Genomic DNA, 18,989 nt, shown 5'->3' with positions numbered 1-18,989 from the left:
GACACTTGAGAGCCCTGCTCTACACAAGTCAACAATCTTAGAAAAAGTTCAGAAGGGGATTTCCAACCGTAAGAACTGGAGCACAATAAGACAAAGACAAAAACAAGTTTGAATGCATACGTGTGCATACAAACAAAGCGCCATCATCAAAGTGTAAAGCCTGTAATGTAAAATACCTATATTTTGTATATTTAACACAAAAGTGATCACAGTTGTAGCCGCGAGTATGGCTATAGCCTACAACAAGGATGTAATCACGAAAACACGCAGACGGCAGCATCTGATCAAAGGTTTTATTTGTTTTGTCTGTTCAAGTTCTCAGAGGTCACAAATCCTACGACATATGTCACTTACGGTTAACAATATTGTGTTTAAGATTGTATAATTTTTCTAATAACAATCGACACAATAGCAAACAAAAGTATCATCCTATACGGTGTGATAGAATTTGTCATCTTTAACAATGTTCCCACAATGTGTTCCCACAAAATCAAACAAGTCTTGTTAAACTGGTTAATCATCACAAAGGATGTGCACAGAATCGTAATTATGGAAACGTTCATCCAAAAGTATCATCACGTAATCACACAATTATTAAAAGTTCCTCAAACACATTGTAGAATCCCAAAATGGGAGAATGATTTTTATTATAACGTGTATCACTGATGCAACAGTTTTAATTGTCATGTATTGCCACAAGGATTTTAAGGACCCAGGTGCACAACAAGATTATATCTTCAAAAAAGGCTTTTACTTACTCAAAAGACAAGAACAGGCAGCAACGTGACCAATACATACAATGACAGAGCAGTGAAGTGAACAAAGGGAAGGACTTTAATACACAGGACTAAACAAGACACAGGTGGGCAGGGAACAACGAGAGGCAGGCTAACATTGGACAAGACAACAATCAAACTCATAACTAGACTCAGGTGAGGGGCTGAGACACATAATCACAAGACAAACCAAACTGAAGCACATGACTGGGACAACAAGGAACAGGAAGTGAATCACATGACACAAACCCAGAACCCTGACAGTACTCATAAGCCGTTTCTCAATACCAAGTACGCGGACTACGTACTCGCAGACTTGGAAGTACGTACTTGGCAAGTCCAGACTTTCAAGTACAGACTTCCGAGAACGCGAGTACGCACCTGCAATTGGAACAGCAGCGGATGATGATGCATCCTGGGATATTTAACGGTCCCAAGTCCACACGAGTCACCTCCAATGCATCCTCGGTAGAACGGCCTCATCGAGAACGCATCGAGAACACTTCCGGGTTTTACGACAGTACTCGCATACTTGGAATTGGAACAGTACTTGGGCTACCACTGATGACGTTTCACGAGAACGCAAGTACACGAGTACACACGAGAACGCAAATTGAGAAACGGCTATAGACTCAGGTGAGGGGCGGAGACACATAATCACAAGACAAACCAAACTGAAGCACATGACTGGGACAACAAGGAACTGGAAGTGAGTCGCATGACACAAACCCAGAACCCTGACATTAATTATGGAAAGGCTTGGGATAATGGATTCATCGTGGTGTGGCGCACAGGCGGAAGGGCTTGGGAGCGTTAGTGGTAGCAAACACGGCGTCCAGACTGAGCTTTTCTCCAGGGGGGGCAGAGAAAGAAAACCTTTGAAGGAGGGAGGTGAAGAAAAGATACAGCTCCATCCTGGCCAGCTGTTCCCCAAGACACACACGCTTCCCTACGAGGACACACACACACACACACACAGACGGTGTTGTTTTGGGACTGTGGTGCTGACACACGCATACAAACTTAAGTAATAAATAAGTCTGTACATGCTTTTTTGAGTGAGATATGCATTTCTGAAAGTACCCCGTCTACAGTTTCCAGATGAGTCAGTTTCGGCGCCTACTCTGACGTAGGAATAAGGCACATTTGAATATTACCACCCACTTCCACATCCCCCTCCATCAGAGCATAAATAAGATACGCCCTTTAGTGGACCAGCGGACGAGCGCTGGGCGGAGATGTTTGTGCATTTCAGAAGCAGGGAGATTCCGTACAAAAATAGATGTCTAATTAGTAATCTGTCAGTTTGCCATGTGTCTGCCTGGCTGAGAGTCCGGCGGACTCCAGCCAGAGCTGAGCTCCCTGGCAGACTCCCGCCGGAGTCAGGGAGCTCATCTTCGGGGGACGGCGGGAGTCTGCATACGGCAACAATCCCTTTCTCCTCCCCGTCATGGTTCAATCTGGACTTCAGGGAGTCAAAGCCAAAGTTCCTTTCCCCCCAATTCCTTCTCAACCATGGCCGAGATAACCCCCCACTACGAGTCTTTACTTGTTGTGGAATAAGTACCAGAGAGCCGGAGAACCAGACGCAGTCTTTATGATTCATAATATCATCTGGAGGCGCACATAGCTTTTGGCCGTGATATTAGATATAATATTACATAGATACCTGTATATTATATCATATTATATATGATAGAATAGAATATTATGTAAATATAAATCTCTGGGTGTTCGCAAACGGCAACAATCACTTTCTCCTCCATGCTGCGGTTCACTCTGACAGCTCATTTGTATGTAATGGGAAGCAGCTCATTTGCATTTAAAGCTACAGACACCAGAAACAGCACATTCTGAAAGGGACTGAGACGGAGGGGAATAGCGGTAGGCGAGAATATTTTTCTTAAAAGCTATTTCCAACAAACAGCTTCAAAAACATGTTTTCTGGAACTGTTAACTTGTTGGAAAAACATCATAATATGTCACCTTTAAGATCTACCACAATGCCACTAACAGCTACCCGTTGCCTCTCTTTCACTACATCCTGGGGACACTTTACCACGTTTGTTTCACATCAAATGAATCATGCAATCATCAAAAGATAAATCGTGAATTCAATGGTTCAAGTTGCATGGATACACACCAGCTGAAAAGGGCAGGAAGGCCTCTCTCTTTCTAGCCTTGCCGTCTTGGTCAATGAAGTGTTGAGGGTTGAAGGAGTCGGGCGTTTCCCACATAGTCTCATCACGTAGAACAGAGTTCAGGGTGGCCATCACCACGGTGCCCTGTGGGAGGAATTATGGCAATAAGGTGATCAGATGGGGGGACCTTTTCAAAATAAAGGTTGATCAGACTAATAATGACTTTGGAATGGGTTTATACCTTTGGGATGGTGTACTTTCCAAGGGGGGTGTCCCTGTTAGCCATACGAGCAACATTTATAGGTAAGATGTTACCCATTCTTTGGGTCTCTTGTATGACAGCGTAGGTATAGGGAGTGCTGTCTCTATCCGACATGGAGGGCTGCCTGGATGAGCCAACTACGGTATCTAGTTCAGCCTGGACCTTCTCTACATGATAAAATAAAAGTAGCTCAATATTCATGTACAATATGAATAAGGTATTGCACAAAATGCAATTAACAAAACCAGTGCAGTCAGCAAAAAAAAAGAGTATTTAACAGGCTATGTATATAATTGTGTTTTTTTTTGTAATATTTCAAAACAAAAATTTGACAATATATATTAGCTAAAAGTATTAAAATATTATAAGTAAAAGTAAAAAAATATACATTCATAGGCTGGACGGATGGAGGGATGTCGCCTCTAGCATTCGCCTTTACCACCTATCCCACGGACGGGCAGGACTAACATTCCCACTTACTTTGTATGTCAGGGTAGTAGGCCATGAACAGCAGTCCCCAGTGCAGAGTGGTGGTGGTGGTTTCAGTCCCAGCGAAAAATAGGTCCAGTGAACAAATACTCAGGTTCTCTAGGTCAAATCTTGATTCAGAAGCCTCATTCTACCAAGAATCCGGCAACAAAACATACAAACACCAAAATAACATGAATTCTAGCATTAGATTAGGGTTTTAGCATTAGGGTTATACACAGGTACATACTTTATAAGGATTGATAGCATCCAATTATGTATGTAAAAAAAAAGCAGCTTGCGGATTTCACCGTCTATCCTATTAGAACTACTCATGTTGATATCGCTGCGTTGTCTCTGCCCAAGTCGCCTCTACTCAAGTCCCACCCCTGAAACTGCAAAGCTGTCTAATTGCATTTACACGAAAATGAAACCCCAAATATGTGTAGTGTCCGAGAGGGTAAATTGGGGTGCGAAATCAAGCTGGTATATTACCTCAGTCAGTGTAAACGTGGGGACCATACGGGGGAAAAGGCGGTAGCGTAAAAACGTTTATTGTCTAAATACAGAAAATGGCCAGACCTTTAGACAGCAACCTAGCAACAGCACTGTAATAGAAAGCCCTGGGGAAAAACCACTGAGCTGAGTTGAGCTGTCCCTTTTAACAATATGTGGAGCAAGGTCATACCCACTGCAAGTAAACACATACACATACCTTGAGCATTTCTGTGAGGAAGCAGTCGATGTAGTCTCTGGGCAATGAGGGGTCATGATCCACTCTGTGCTCTTTGACCCGCTCGTCAATAAAAGATACAAGTCTGGCAGACAGAGTTAACACCCTCCTGTGAGGTCCAGGTAAATGCTTCACCAGCCATGGAAACATGTTGTACATCTACAGAGAGCACACAGAGGTTTTAGACACTCAACGTCTGCCATTCAGCAAGAAGAATGAATCAAGACCTTGCAATTCATCACATTGGAGCTGTATAAGTAAAAGCTTTACCATTGCCCCTACGCTTCCTTGTAGGATCAGTATTTCATTGAAGTCATCAATGATAGACTGATGCTGCTTCTCAGTGTACTCAAAACGCTTCCCAAACACCAAACAGCAGATGACGTTGGAGACCGCCTTGGTCACCCCCATTTTAGGATTGAATGGTGCTCCTAACAATATTTGGAATCAAGCTATTCAGATGAGATATGCATGCAGAATTAGAGTAAAACGTTTTTGGCTGGGTGCCTCAATAGCAGCAATATTCAGAATGCCTAGCCTGATACATTGAGGTTACCCCACTTGGCTTTCCATGTTGGCAAGGTCCCAGTTACATACATTAACTTGTAAAATGTACAGCTGGCCAACATTGCTGCCTTTATCAGTCAAAATAACTCATTCAGTAGGCCTACCTTGTTGCTGAGCGAAGGCCTCAGTCAGGTACTGGCACTCCTGTTGGATGGACGGTTCCAGACTCTTTTTACCCAAACCAAAGTCTCTGAGTGTGTGCAGGGCAAATCTCCTCTGCTGCCTCCATTGGTAACCATTTGACATCACCAGACCTGTTGGAAACGCAACATTCAGAGATGAGTCGGAATGTGTGAAATTTCATCTAGCTCAAATCTTAAAATCATACATTTTGTCAAGGCTGATCGATTGTGATTCCAATGATCTGAACAATAAAATCCCATCCTGATAGATAAAAAAAAAAAAAAATGCCAGCCCGTACCGCTCTCTTTGTTCACAAGAATCCTACCTTCAACTCTGAATTACGTTTTTTGAATACTGAAAGTCTCTGAACTAATAACTGGGAGGGGCTCATCTTAAACATTGCGACTCAGCTTAGTAGCTGAAGTGATTTATTTGTTTTCGTTTTAGTGTCAATTGGTACAATGTTTTCTTTGCAAACGTAACCACAGAATGAACCTCATCCCAGAGATGTCTCGCAGATCTTGTTGGGCACGTATGAAATAAAGTTTAGCCAGGCAGACTCCAGACATTCGCAATGAGTGTGTGGGCAGAGTGCACGGGCCGAGCAGGTGGGTGGAAATACCTTTGGATCCAACCGCTTCGTACAGCAATGGTAGATATGGGCGATCCACATAGTCTTCCCCTCTCTCGACCAAGGCTTCTCTCACAAGCTTGTATCCGTTGATAACCACAACCCATCCAACCATGATTCGAAGACTAAATATTGGTCCATAATTCTCAGCAAACTGAAAGAAAATGTTATAAAGATGTCATCAAGTGTCAAACTGTACAGAGACAACAATAGAGACGAGGGACATTGAGGGGCCGTTGATTGATTGATTTTATTTGACCATTTTGATATAAAATATGAACAGCACTCTGTGTCACACATTAAAATACATAAATAGTCAGGGATGACACAATAAATCCCGAAGGCTTATTTCCATTGTGGTCCCTATGTGGCAGGAGAAGAACAATGATCATAATTAAGACATGCCTAAGATTGGCCTCTAAGCCATTGTTTCAAAACTTCCAATGTTTCTTAAGTGTATCAGGTAATCTGTTCCCAAGTGTAGTTCCAGCATGAAGAAAATCACTTTATGAGGTTTTCTAACATTAATATGAGTTCCCCTAGAACTTCTAACATCTAGAAGTTCTGTGCAAATTGTTCTTTCAATAATGTTTTCATCCTTACCAGCGCAGAATTACAAGAACAAACAGACGTTAGGTCATTTATATATATATAAAAAAGAAAAGTGGTCCCAAAACACTCCCTTGAGGAACCCCACAGTCGTGCCTTGTGGTTGAGCCATTGTACCCCCAATGTCCACCACTTGCATTCTATTCTCCAAATAGGTCTAACATGACCATGCCACAGAAATTACCATTATCCACCTCATTTTTAATGAAATAAGTTAGAAACAGTAAACATTAATCTGTAGAGTGAGATCTACGGAAGCCAGACTGGAACTCATAAAGTAGGTTTGTGAAGATAAGTATTTGTCAATCTGTTAAAAAATTATATTTTCGATTATCTTTAACAGACTACTCAGAATCGAGACAGGTCTATAATTGCAGAATAACTCTGGCAATCTTGAGATCATTGGGAAAGTGCCCTTGTTCTATAGACCTTTTTACAATATGAGTGATGCAGGAGTTAATGATCTCAGCAGCATCCCTTAAGAACCGCAATGGAATAGAGTCTAATCCTGTGGCTTAGCACGCCATCCGTACGCTAATGAGCCGACACGCGAACACGCACGGATACGCAGCCTATAGCCTATGTACAAGAGGCTGCCGTAGGCCTACTCGGGCCCAGTTGAGATTGCCTAGTGAGAGCACAGGCCAGCGGCACAGTGGGGGGGAGGGCAATCGTACTTGAGTAGGCCTACGGTACAGGGCAACTTTGCCTAGTGTGAGTGCGCCCTCAAGACACCTTTTCAAAGAGGAAACCACCCGTCTGAATCCCTGAGAGAAATAGTCTCGCACATGTCTTTCGCCTTATTGCAGTCAGGCCAGGTAGCTTTTCCACCAGCTTCCTGGCAACAGATGAAAAATATTTATTAAAGCCATCTGCTACTTTCTCCTTCTCTGATGAAATATTATTGCCACGATCTAGAGTGATGCTAGTGTTTTTGGTTTCATCCTTTTACTGTAGCCAAGCTGCTTGAGGGATTTCAGTTTAAAAAAATGCCTTTTTAGTATTAACCACTAATCTGTTAACTTAATTGCTCGCCTTTTTATAATCAGCCCGACGCTGCACATTGTTTACCCTGAATTGACCATACTTCCTATTTCTTGCTGTAATTGCCTCAAGGCTGTGATGATTTACCCAGGGTTCTGTTGTTTTATTCTAATTTCTTTACATGGGGCTACTTTATCAACCGCTTCTAAAAACATAGGCCTACCTTTAAATGAACACCATGCTCTATCCACATCTATGCATTGGATAGTGCATTAGACTTGCATTAGACTTATAAAATACAAATAATCGTGGTCTAAAACCAACCTACCTGGTCGAAATTCAGATGAAGCTTGGAGGGCTCGACCCGGTGCGTGTCCCCAATAATAGGGAGAGCCCAGGGTCCCGGAGGAAAGTTCCTCGGTTTTCTATGCTTAAAATAGTCAGCAAGAATCAAGAAAACGAAGAGAAATAATAAAACACCTCTCGCGTCCATCCAATCCAGGGCTAATATTTCAGAAAACACCGCCATTACTACAGTGTTTGGTCGTATCGTTGTATTTGAGAATGGAAGCCTTGGGTCCAATGTACACCTGTCCGCCGACCGGTGCTGCTCCGAACCGGATTCAATGTACACCGCGCCGTGGTTTTGCGTCATGCACGGGGGTTCACATTTTACTCCCTTCTGGTAAATGTAGGCTAATTATATTTACTAGATTAACTGAAATGTGGTAGGCTGATCGTCTTCATGTTCTGTTAAATAGCCTATTCTTCTGCATTTACCGCGATTTAAAACTTTTGTGGGTTTTAATTCAATCCTATCTAAATAAGCGTGTCATCGTTCAGCATTGGACTGGCAAAAAGTAAACATATTTGGCCTGAATTAGGCTACATTAATTTATAATAGTTATCTATTTTTCTTATATATAGGCCTATATAATCCGATTGAGTTATGTAAGCTATCACAAGCATGGGGATGGCTGGCTATGAGGTCACCGAGGTCCGGAAAATAATAAATAATATAAAAAATAATCTTATATATAAGATAGGCTAATAAGAATATATAAGATTATATTATACTCAGTATCCCCTGCTCCCCCTTAATTCGCACACTGATTATACTATTTATATACCTACTATTAAATACTGCCGAGCAGCACGGGAAGGATGAGACGGGAGCCCAGGTTTAGCAGTTGACTGCAGTTCCATGCCCACGACAAGGCCAGGCTATGGAGCTATTACTGTTGCAATATTATTTGCAAATGCGTATCTCAATCTGTGTGTGTGTATTCAGATCTGTGTGTGTGTATTCAGATCTGTGTGTGCGTATTCAGATCTGTGTGTGTGTAATATGATCTGTGTGTGTGTATTCAGATCTGTGTGTGCGTATTCAGATCTGTGTGTGTGTATTCAGACCTGCGTGTGTGTAAAAAAAATCTGTGTCTGTATTCAGATTTGCAAGTGAAGACAAATCTGCAAGTGCATGCAAAGATCTGTGAATGTGAACACAGATCTGTAAGTGTACATAGATCTGTAAATGTGTAAACCGATCTGTAAATGCGTACATAGATCTGTAAATCAGTGTAAATCAGTGTTCCTTTGCAGGCTCACGCTGCCTGGCTGCAGTGTGAGCCTGTGAGCCTGAGCTCAGGGCAAAGGAACACTGAGGTCACAGACAAATCTCATTTCTACACATTTGCAGATCACAGATCTGCCGCGGCAGAAGTGTTGCAAAATTCACGTGTAAAAACACAGCCAATGGAGAGCTCCTGCCTGAGTTGTAAGTGATGACATTTACAGATCTATGTACGCATTTACAGATCGGTTTACACATTTACAGATCTATGTACACTTACAGATCTGTGTTCACATTCACAGATCTTTGCATGCACTTGCAGATTTGTCTTCACTTGCAAATCTGAATACAGACACAGATTTTTTTTACACACACACAGGTCTGAATACACACACACAGATCTGAATACGCACACACAGATCTGAATACACACACACAGATCATATTACACACACACAGATCTGAATACGCACACACAGATCTGAATACACACACACAGATTGAGATACGCATTTGCAAATAATATTGCAACAGTAATAGCTCCATACCAGGCCCGCTGGTAAGCTTTTCAAGTGTGAATGTTTTGTGTGTCTACTTTTTTGTTTTAGGCCTACATCATTCGCAACAAACATTCAATCATTAAAAATTATGTTTTTATTTATTTATGGAATATATAGTCTTTTTGGAGAGAAAAAAATAATTGATAAAAGTAGGCCTAAGGTAATTTTACTAAAAAAGGTCAACATGTTAACAGATTTCTACAATCACTCTTCAGGTTAAATGTAATTATGAGCATCTTCCTAGTCAATTCCGTTACCTTATTTGGCTTATTTAATAATGTTACACTGCAAAAAACACAAATAACTATTGAAAATAAATGTGATCATATCATCAATGCGCGTAAACATTATGGAAATTATCATCATTCAATCATTAGACTTTAACAACACAATAAGTAAAAGTCTCTCAGGCGCACATCGTGTTACATTCTCAAAATGGCAGAATGCAATTGATTATAACATATTGGCTATGATGCTAGAGGTTTAATCATGGGGAAGCTTTGGATATTGTCTTCAACGTGGTGTGGCACAAAGGCGGTAGGGCTTGGGACAGTGAGTGGAGCCTAAAATGTAGTCCAGACTGAGCTTTTCTCCAGGGGGGGCAGAGAAAGAAAACCTTTGAAGGAGGGAGGTGAAGAAAAGATACAGCTCCATCCTGGCCAGCTGTTCCCCAAGACACACACGCTTCCCTATGAGGACACACACACACACACTGTAAAGGTTTCGAATCAACACTGTGTAGATTGTCCACTGTAGAAATGACATCAAATTATTTTCTGAACCCAATCCACTCGTAGGCCTACGAGTGGATTATTTGCTGAGACTGTGAGGGATTACGTGGATTAATATGACAATACAAGCAGGGACTACAATGAAACCACCCACACATAACAGTGACTATATAGCACCCTGTCAAAATTGTCTTATCAGCCGATGTGGTGTAACTTTACTGCAAATCACTCCCAACTCCTTTCCTTGTAAGTATATTGGAGGCTTAATTTCGGATGAATTTCCCCACCTCTTCTGCTGGCCCATTCCCCACCCATCAACGCTACAACAGGAGTAGATACACACCAGCTGAAAAGGGCAGGAAGGCCTCTCTCTTTCTAGCCTGGCCGTCTTGGTCAATGAAGTGTTGAGGGTTGAAGGAGTCGGGCGTTTCCCACATAGTCTCATCATGAAGAACAGAGTTTAGGGTGGCCATCACCATGGTACCCTATTGGAGGAATTAGGGCAATAAGGGCAATAAGGAAACATTTTCAAAATAAAAGTGCGTTCGGACTAATAATGACTTGGAGGAATGGGTTTCTACCTTTGGGATGGTGTACTTTCCAAGGTGGGTGTCCCTGTTAGCCATACGGACAACATTGAGAGGTAAGATGTTTCCCATCCTTTGAGTCTCTTGTATGACGGCATTAATATAGGGAGTGCTCTCTCTGTCAGACCAGCTGGGCTGCCTGGATGTGCCAATTACAGAATCTAGTTCAGCCTGGACCTTCTCTGCATGATAAAAGAATAGTACATATCACTGCCAGTTGAAGTGTTATTTAATTGGAACATTTAGAACAGGGGTGGCCATCCAGTCGGAGACTAAGAGCCACATTTTCTACTGTGTTACTGCAGAGAGCCACATCACACACACACACACACACACACACACACACACACACACACACACACACACACACACACACCACACACACACACACACACACACACACACACACCTCTGCTCAGACCTCTGCTCAGACAGATTTACTGCAATTTGCTTTCGCAAATGCAGCCATTGTTATTTCTTTCACATCTATGCCGCAGGTTGTCTTTTCATGGTGTAATATCAAGGAGTTCTTCTTTGATCACACAATCGTTTGACACAGATCGTGCACATCAGAATGTGCACGAATCAGCTTTAATGGCCAAGTATGTTCACATACATGGAATTTGACTCGGTAGGTGTTCACTCTCTCAGACAGGTAGACATATACAATGTAGACACTAAGCAAACATAAGTACACTTATTGCCAACTGAGGCTTGTCTTGTATGTCACAAGACTCATCCAATGCGACTGTAAAATACTTGCATGCTTGAATATCACAGTGGAACTGCGATTCAATAGCCATGTTAATGTCCGATATTCTGTGTTCAACAGTGTGGCAGTACACAAGGGATGGCAGGAGTAACTATTGAGACCTCCGGAGATTTTTGAAGGCAGCGTCCCATCCGACGACCCCAAAGAGATTCCCCCTACCCCAATCAAAACCTCATTACATGTTTTCATCTGGAGCTGTAATATTGTGTGGGTCGTAAAACAACAGTTCCAACATGCATAAATAAAGATTTTAAATTCAACCCAATCTGGTCACCTAATGGTCACACAATGAATGCAACACAAAGATTCCCCCTTACTTTGTATGTCGGGGTAGTAGGACATGAACAGCAGTCCCCAGTGCAGAGTGGTGGTGGTGGTTTCAGTCCCAGCACCAAATAGGTCCAGGGTACACACACTCAGGTTCTCTATGTCAAATCCAGATATGGAATCCTCATTCTACCAAGAAGAACACAGCAATACACAACAGAGAAACACCAAAATGATTTCAATAATATTTGATGTAACATTATAGAGGGAAATCAAACTTTATTTATTTATTTTTATTTTATTTTATTGCTTGTTTGCACCGTGGAACCAAGAGAGAGGATTGCAATTTCATCTGTGTTGTATGTCATGCATATAACACACTTGACAATAAAGTGACTTTGACTTTGACTGTCTGGAGGGCGGCTGTGGGAATAAATAACCGCCACAGGTGCAGACATACCTTGTCCATTTCTGTGAGGAAGCAGTCGATATAGTCTCTGGGTGATGAGGGGTCATGATCCACTCTGTGCTCTTTGATCTGCTCTTCAGTAAAGGACAAAATCGAACGCGTCAGAGAAAATATCTTCCTGTGAGGTCCGGGGATACGTCTCATCAGCCATGGAACCATGTTGTACAGCTACAGAGAACACAAAGGTCTACTTAGACAGGAAAACTTCAACTCAAACCTGCATCCAATCCATCTGTGTATCAATCTTAATCGACAACATGCTGGTAATTCCGATGACAGATCATGACAACTGAAAGATGATCACAAGATACAATAACACAGCATACAAACATCTCCAGCATCACATATACACCTCATTGACTGGTACTGTTGGAAAGATATATTCTGTAGGCCGAGGGGAAGGTTAATATAGGCTAAAATGCATTCCAAATGTAAATCAATTCAATACCTTCAAATCATAATACTGGACTTGTATTGGTAAAGGTCTCACCTGTGCCCATGTTTGTCCATCAAGGTAAAACAGCTCGCTGAGGTTCTCAATCAAAGACTGATGCTGCTTCTCAGTGTACTCAAAGCGTTTCCCAAACACCAAACAGCAGATGATATTGGACACTGCCTTGTTCAATGCCATTTTAGGATCAAAGGGGGCTCCTAAGACGGTGACAATCTTATTAGAAGAGCTTTGGGTGTTGGCTAGTGTCCTAGGTTGCTTTTTAAGCCAACAATGAAACATTTAATCAATCGACACTTCTATGACCTAGAACCACCTACACACCTAAAACATATTGAGCTAATATTGAATCCTCTATAGGATGAAAGCACTGTAGGCCTACCTTTCTGTTGAGCAAAGACCTCAGTCATGTACTGGCACTCCTGCTGGATGGATGGTTCCAGACTCATCTTACCCAAACCAAAGTCTCTGAGTGTGTGCAGGGCAAATCTCCTCTGCTTCCTCCATTGGTAACCATTTGACATCACCAGACCTGTTGGAAATACAAAACATCAGAGACCTGGTTAAGTGATTTATTAGTGTGATAGTTTAAGCTCTAGGGTTAGGGCTAGAGTTAGTTATTGTACTGTTATTATTATGAACAGCAGGGAGCAGCCACAAAGCTTTGATGGTTGATGGTTATAAAATATATACATTTCCGTACATATATTTGCTACTCGGTTTCTTAGAATGTAGAGATATAGAAATTTGGTATCTTCACTTGAAAACCCATACAGATAGAAGAGTAGATAGAATAGTAAAGCCCTTCTCAATCTCCAATCTCCAAATCCCCAAAAAACAATAATCTCTTCTGAAGACATCTTATCAACTGACTTGTGTTCTTTGACGTAGCACTTTAATTAGAACTGTTCTAATTAAAGTGCTATTTATTATTGACTATTGATTAGAGCCCGACTGATATTTCGATTGGCCGATTTTATTGGCAGATATTGGCCTATCACAGATATATCGTATCTGTGTATGTGTTTGCCGATATGAAAACTTTGGAAATGGTGTTGATTAATTAATGTAATCATCTCTTTATAAATCCTCTACTATGGTGGTTGAACCTCTAGGGAGCACATCCGTGTAACCACTCCCAAAACTAACAGTTGTACATCATGGTCTGTGAAGGTCAGTAGCTCCTCCCATACTACAGGTAATTGATAATAATAATCCTCTAGCTCACGGTTTTAATACGATGTTACTGTGGCCCGAAGCATTGCTGGAGGGTAAGCAGTCAATCCCAAGGAGCTGCTCCATCCCCAGGATACCATGATATATATATATATATATATATATATATGTATATTTTGAATATCAGCCGATGTAACAATATCGGTAATATTTTACTCCCTAATATCAGTATTGGCCCCTAAAATCCAGTATGGATCGGGCTCTACTATTTATCTCTCTTTGTTGCAATGCACCACCACCATGCACTGTGTTTCTGATTCCAATAGACACCTTATTACATGAGCACTTACATTGCTTACATTTTTGATTGTATGCATTGATTGTTGCCAGTCTCTCCCTCTGGATAAAAAAAGTGTCTACTGAATAAGTGTAATTCGGGGATGTTTTTAAGACATGCAAGCACAATACCTTTATTTCCAACCATCTCTTCAAACAATGGTACATTTGGCCGATCCACATAGTCTTCCCCTCTCTCGACCAAGGCTTCCCTCACAAGCTTGTATCCGTTGACAACCACAACCCTTCCACCCATCATTCGAAGACTAAAAATGGGTCCATATTTCTCAGCAAACTAAAATAGAAAATGGAGATGTCATTAAAGTACAGGGATAGGATCCCTGTTCAACATTATTATATGCGTGTTCAAATCCGTATGCCACTGCTTGTTTAGTAGTTTGTTGTACTACTTCAAAGTAAACGTATTTAGAGGCCTACATTAATCCAAACATAATCTTAACTTCCAGGCCCTCCTGACGGAGAAAATCCCGGACGTTGGCGAGAGAAAGAGAGGGCTGGACTTTCAGTAACATGGACTTCTTGATAGAGGGATATCTGTTTGCACAACATGATTACGATATTACTTTGTCAAATTCTTCTTCAACAGTCCATATTTGTAATCCTTGTGGTTGTAGTAGGCCTAGTTGTTCTTTTCTATTATAATGATAATGAATCTCTGCGGGGACTGTGATCCTATGCTGTTAACTGGCGTGCAGAGGAAGTAAAGGGACCGGAGTTCGCGTGGTGGCGTTTAGGAATAGCCTACCATGACTAACTAACGTTACTGACTACCAAACTGTAAACATCGATTTCACTTGCCAAGCTCGGTTGATGTTTAAGCACCGCTACGAACACACTACGTGTAACAGATTTACCTCAGATTGGTGTGTGCACGCACACGCACACGCACACGCACACGCACACGCACACGCACACGCACACGCACACGCACACGCACACGCACACGCACACGCACACGCACACGCACACGCACACGCACACGCACACGCACACGCACACGCACACGCACACGCACGTACAGGCCTACCTTGTCGAACTGCAAATGTATTTGGCTGGGCTTGATTCGGTGGACGTCCCCGATGAAAGGGATAGCCCAGGGTCCCGGAGGAAAATCTCCCGGGACTCTATGCTTTAAATAATCAGCAAGGAGCAGGAAAACCAAGACGAATATAACTACACATCTGGTGTCCATCCACTCCAGGGCTAATATTTCAGAGAACAACGCCATTGCCTATGCACCTAAGCGACACGTTGGTAGAGAATGTTGTAACCCGACCGCTTGACAGAAGAACAAAGGTGAACAAAGGTGAAAATAGGTGTGTTCTGAGTTTGCTGTATGAAGTTGTACAGTGCAGGAAAATCCACGGCATGTGCATGGTAGTAACATTTCAATAATGTGATGTCATGAATCCTACTTAGTGGTTATGATTAACTCAGGGACTCATGCTGTAGAGTTGACTGTTTAATATTTCTCGAAGTCATACATGGACATTGCACACTAAGCTCGACATAACATGTGACTTCAGCACATAGGTCAATAACCTTTTAACTACACATCCCAGAGGCTGTAGCGCTCTCTAGTGGCTAACGTAGAAATAGCCATATCAACTCACATCACACTCACCTTTTTAGGTTTGTGTGTCGTCACAAAATCGATCACGTATTGGTGCCTCTGGGTGTGGACTGACTGTGAAGAGGGGCTTCATGATCGGCTCTTAATTTGTTTTGCTGGCTCGTCTGGTATCGTCACGTCAGCAACGTGTCGCACAATCCCGGGTCAAATCAATTAAACAACCCAGGGTCAAACCGATTTAACTCAAACCAATGTAACCAGTCCGCCCACTTTGGCGCATACGCATGCCGACAGTCTGCAGTGGGAGCATCGTCTGATAGATAAGAGGCAATTGCTCTACAGATCAAATACGCAACAAACACATAAATTGCATTTTTTGATAGGGTAACACGATTCGATGGACTCTGTTCTGCCAATGTATGCTCCCTTGTCAGTCTTTAAGCCCATATTTGATATTGTTTTAAGTAGTGCACAATTATAGCAATTTACAACTTAATCTACATCAGCCTTCTGGAAACGTATATTTGATTGTGTATATTTATTAATTTTGTGTCATAGCAGTATCATAGCAATGTCAAAGCAACCATTAGGCAGTTGCCATGGTGAGTGATAAATAAAACTGGTGCAGCAAGAGACTTTTTTTATTCATTATTTCCAGGCAACCAGGTAGCCATTTAGACAGCTCTGTTCATAAAATGAGAGAAGACATATATATATTTATGGTACATCAGATATAATACACAGTATGGTTTAAAAAATAAATCTTGATAAATTACCAATTTATTTGCTTTCACTAGCTCTACTGTCACTCTGTGTACAGTTTTTGATTGAACAATCAGCTGGAGAACTAAAATGCACAGAAAGTAATCATTTTTGCCCATGTCAAAAAATATATTACCATTCGCGATAAATATCATTTCAGCAAAACCTTCTTAAGAGAACTAATTGCCGAATGATGCTACATGAGGAAATAAACAGAACCTATTGCTAAAAAAGAAGACTCTTTGATTTCTCGTTAACTCATTAAGTTAGACCATACGACTCATAGGAGAAAACCGCAACAGCTATTTTTGGTGTCTTAAGTTTCCAAAGAAATACTAATCCTTTTAAGAAGCCATAATATTATCCTTATTCATATTTTTGCCAATCAATGTTTTTCTCCTAATTTTCATCCATCTACACTCAACCAGTCAAAATGGAAGAGACATTAAACATGTCACTGGGTTCTGTCCAATGTCCACAGGGCTAGGATGGGGTGGTGGGGGGGGGGTGGTGGTGGTGGTGGTTTAGTGGTTTAGGACAGGTGGATCATTCCAGAGCCCCGGTGGTGAGGCACTGGGCCGTGGAGTAGGGGCTCTGGCCGAGGGCGTTCTTGGCCGACAGGACGACGCAGTAGTGGGTGAGGGGCTGCAGCCCGGCGGCCTCGTAGAACTCGGTGTCCACGGTGGCGATCAGCGTGGGGCGGCGGGCGGCGGGCTCCTTCACGATGACCGTGTACAGGGTGGCGCCCTGCACCGCCGTCCACTCCACGTAGAGCGAGGCTCCGGGGCGCGCCTCCAGCCGCACCACCGCCGGCGTGCTGAGCTCTGGGCCGGGCCGGGCCGGGGGGGGGGGGGGGGGAGGGGGTCGGGGGGATGGTTTAGGAGTTTGAAATGAAATACGTTTGTCTTGAAAGGTCCCATGACATGCACACCCCAGGTGCGAGTGTGATCAGCCGTCGCAAGCCGTTTTGGAAATCTGCCCCTTATGACATCACAAGTGGGCGTTTCCACCGGGATGTGTTGCTGGATAGATCAGTCTACCGGCCTACCCAGTGGACCGGAGCAAACGTTGCTCGTCTGTCCGTCACACGTCTAGGTGGACACGCCCACCTGTGATGTCATAAGGGGCAGATTTCCAAAACGGCTTGTGACGGCTGATCACACTCACACCTGGTGGCATGTCATGGGACCTTTAATACCCAGCCTAACATCTTGCCAAAGGACTACAGTTGAAAATTAGCCTGATGGCCAACACCTGCACATTAACAGAAATGTAGATTAATGTGCACTGTCCTTTAAATTAATAAATGAAATGAAAATGAAAATATAATGCATTCGTTTCATCGTATGATCTGACCTTTGAGGACCCCAATTGGAGGCACGGTCGCTTATGAATGCATCTTAACCGTCTATATATTTGTATGTTTGACACAGGAGAAAAGCCTGTCAGCCTTCTGATGCACGTGTGTGTTTCACGGTGTTGATGAAGAGTTGATTCAGCGCATGCTCACCGCTCTGACTGCCGGCTGCCACCTTATCACTCCGCAGGTCCCGTCTCCCACGAACGAACACGGGCCCTGAGGAACCGGGGAGAGGAGTCATTCAGCGGAACGTCAGACTCTTTGGGAAACCATGCAAAGGAATGTGTCTACGATTCAAAACATACGTTTCGTAAGTGTTACTATATATATATATTATCTATAAATATATTAGGGATGTTAGTGATGAACTATGAATCGATTAATCACTCAGTCAGTGAAGAATTTAACCGATTTCAAAAGTATTGACCGACAATTTATGATTTATGTACCATTTCTTAAAACAAAGAAATGTATTATATATATATGTATATATATATATATATACATATATATAATACATTTACATTTCTTTGTATATATATATGTGTATATATATATATATATATATATATATATATATATATTTATATTATCATTATTTATTTTTTTCCTGATAATATAAATATATATATATGTATATATATATATAATTATTTATTTTTCCCTGATAATATAAATATATATATATATATGTATATATATATATATATATATATAAAAAATAAATAATGATAATATAAATATATATATATATATATATGTATATATATATATTTATATGATCATTATTATTATTTTTTTTTCCTGATACAAACCAGTGGTGTTACTTTAAATCCTTAGTGTGTACCTGTGATGTTGGTGCTGGGGCAGCTCTCTCCCACTGCGTTGCTCGCCGTCACCACCAGGCTGTCGGGATCTCCGACGAGGACCGGGCAGGACAGGGCGGTGGTGTTGCACAACATCACGTGGTCCACCTCCGAACTGTTATAGACAGTGTACCACGTGGCAAACACTGACTCCTCCCACATCACGGTAACCCAGTTGTTCGACATAGATG

The 18,989-nt window shown here is 42.0% G+C and overlaps 2 protein-coding genes across 2 annotated transcripts; both read right to left on the bottom strand.

The window, feature by feature from the left end:
- Positions 1-279: 279 nt before the first annotated feature.
- On the bottom strand, positions 280-7,877 carry LOC311353307 (cytochrome P450 2J4-like). The gene is made up of 9 exons (XM_084473175.1): positions 7,623-7,877; positions 5,693-5,855; positions 5,052-5,201; positions 4,651-4,811; positions 4,363-4,539; positions 3,660-3,798; positions 3,159-3,346; positions 2,920-3,061; positions 280-1,725 (listed from the first exon to the last, which is right to left on the bottom strand). The coding sequence occupies exons 1-9, from the start codon at positions 7,821-7,823 to the stop codon at positions 1,550-1,552; spliced, it is 1,497 nt and encodes a 498-aa protein (XP_084329301.1). The 5' UTR covers positions 7,824-7,877; the 3' UTR covers positions 280-1,549.
- Positions 7,878-9,509: 1,632 nt separating this feature from the next.
- Positions 9,510-15,641, bottom strand: LOC311353306 (cytochrome P450 2J2-like). Its single transcript, XM_084473174.1, has 9 exons — positions 15,265-15,641; positions 14,349-14,511; positions 13,087-13,236; positions 12,744-12,904; positions 12,245-12,421; positions 11,835-11,973; positions 10,740-10,927; positions 10,502-10,643; positions 9,510-10,116 (listed from the first exon to the last, which is right to left on the bottom strand). The coding sequence occupies exons 1-9, from the start codon at positions 15,463-15,465 to the stop codon at positions 9,941-9,943; spliced, it is 1,497 nt and encodes a 498-aa protein (XP_084329300.1). The 5' UTR covers positions 15,466-15,641; the 3' UTR covers positions 9,510-9,940.
- Positions 15,642-18,989: the final 3,348 nt, after the last annotated feature.

The sequence above is a fragment of the Micromesistius poutassou genome (assembly GCF_964030765.1).
Source record: "Micromesistius poutassou genome assembly, chromosome: 9".
NCBI lineage: Eukaryota > Metazoa > Chordata > Actinopteri > Gadiformes > Gadidae > Micromesistius > Micromesistius poutassou.
Note: the sequence above shows the minus strand (reverse complement) of the source record. Positions and strands in the feature narration are given on the sequence as shown.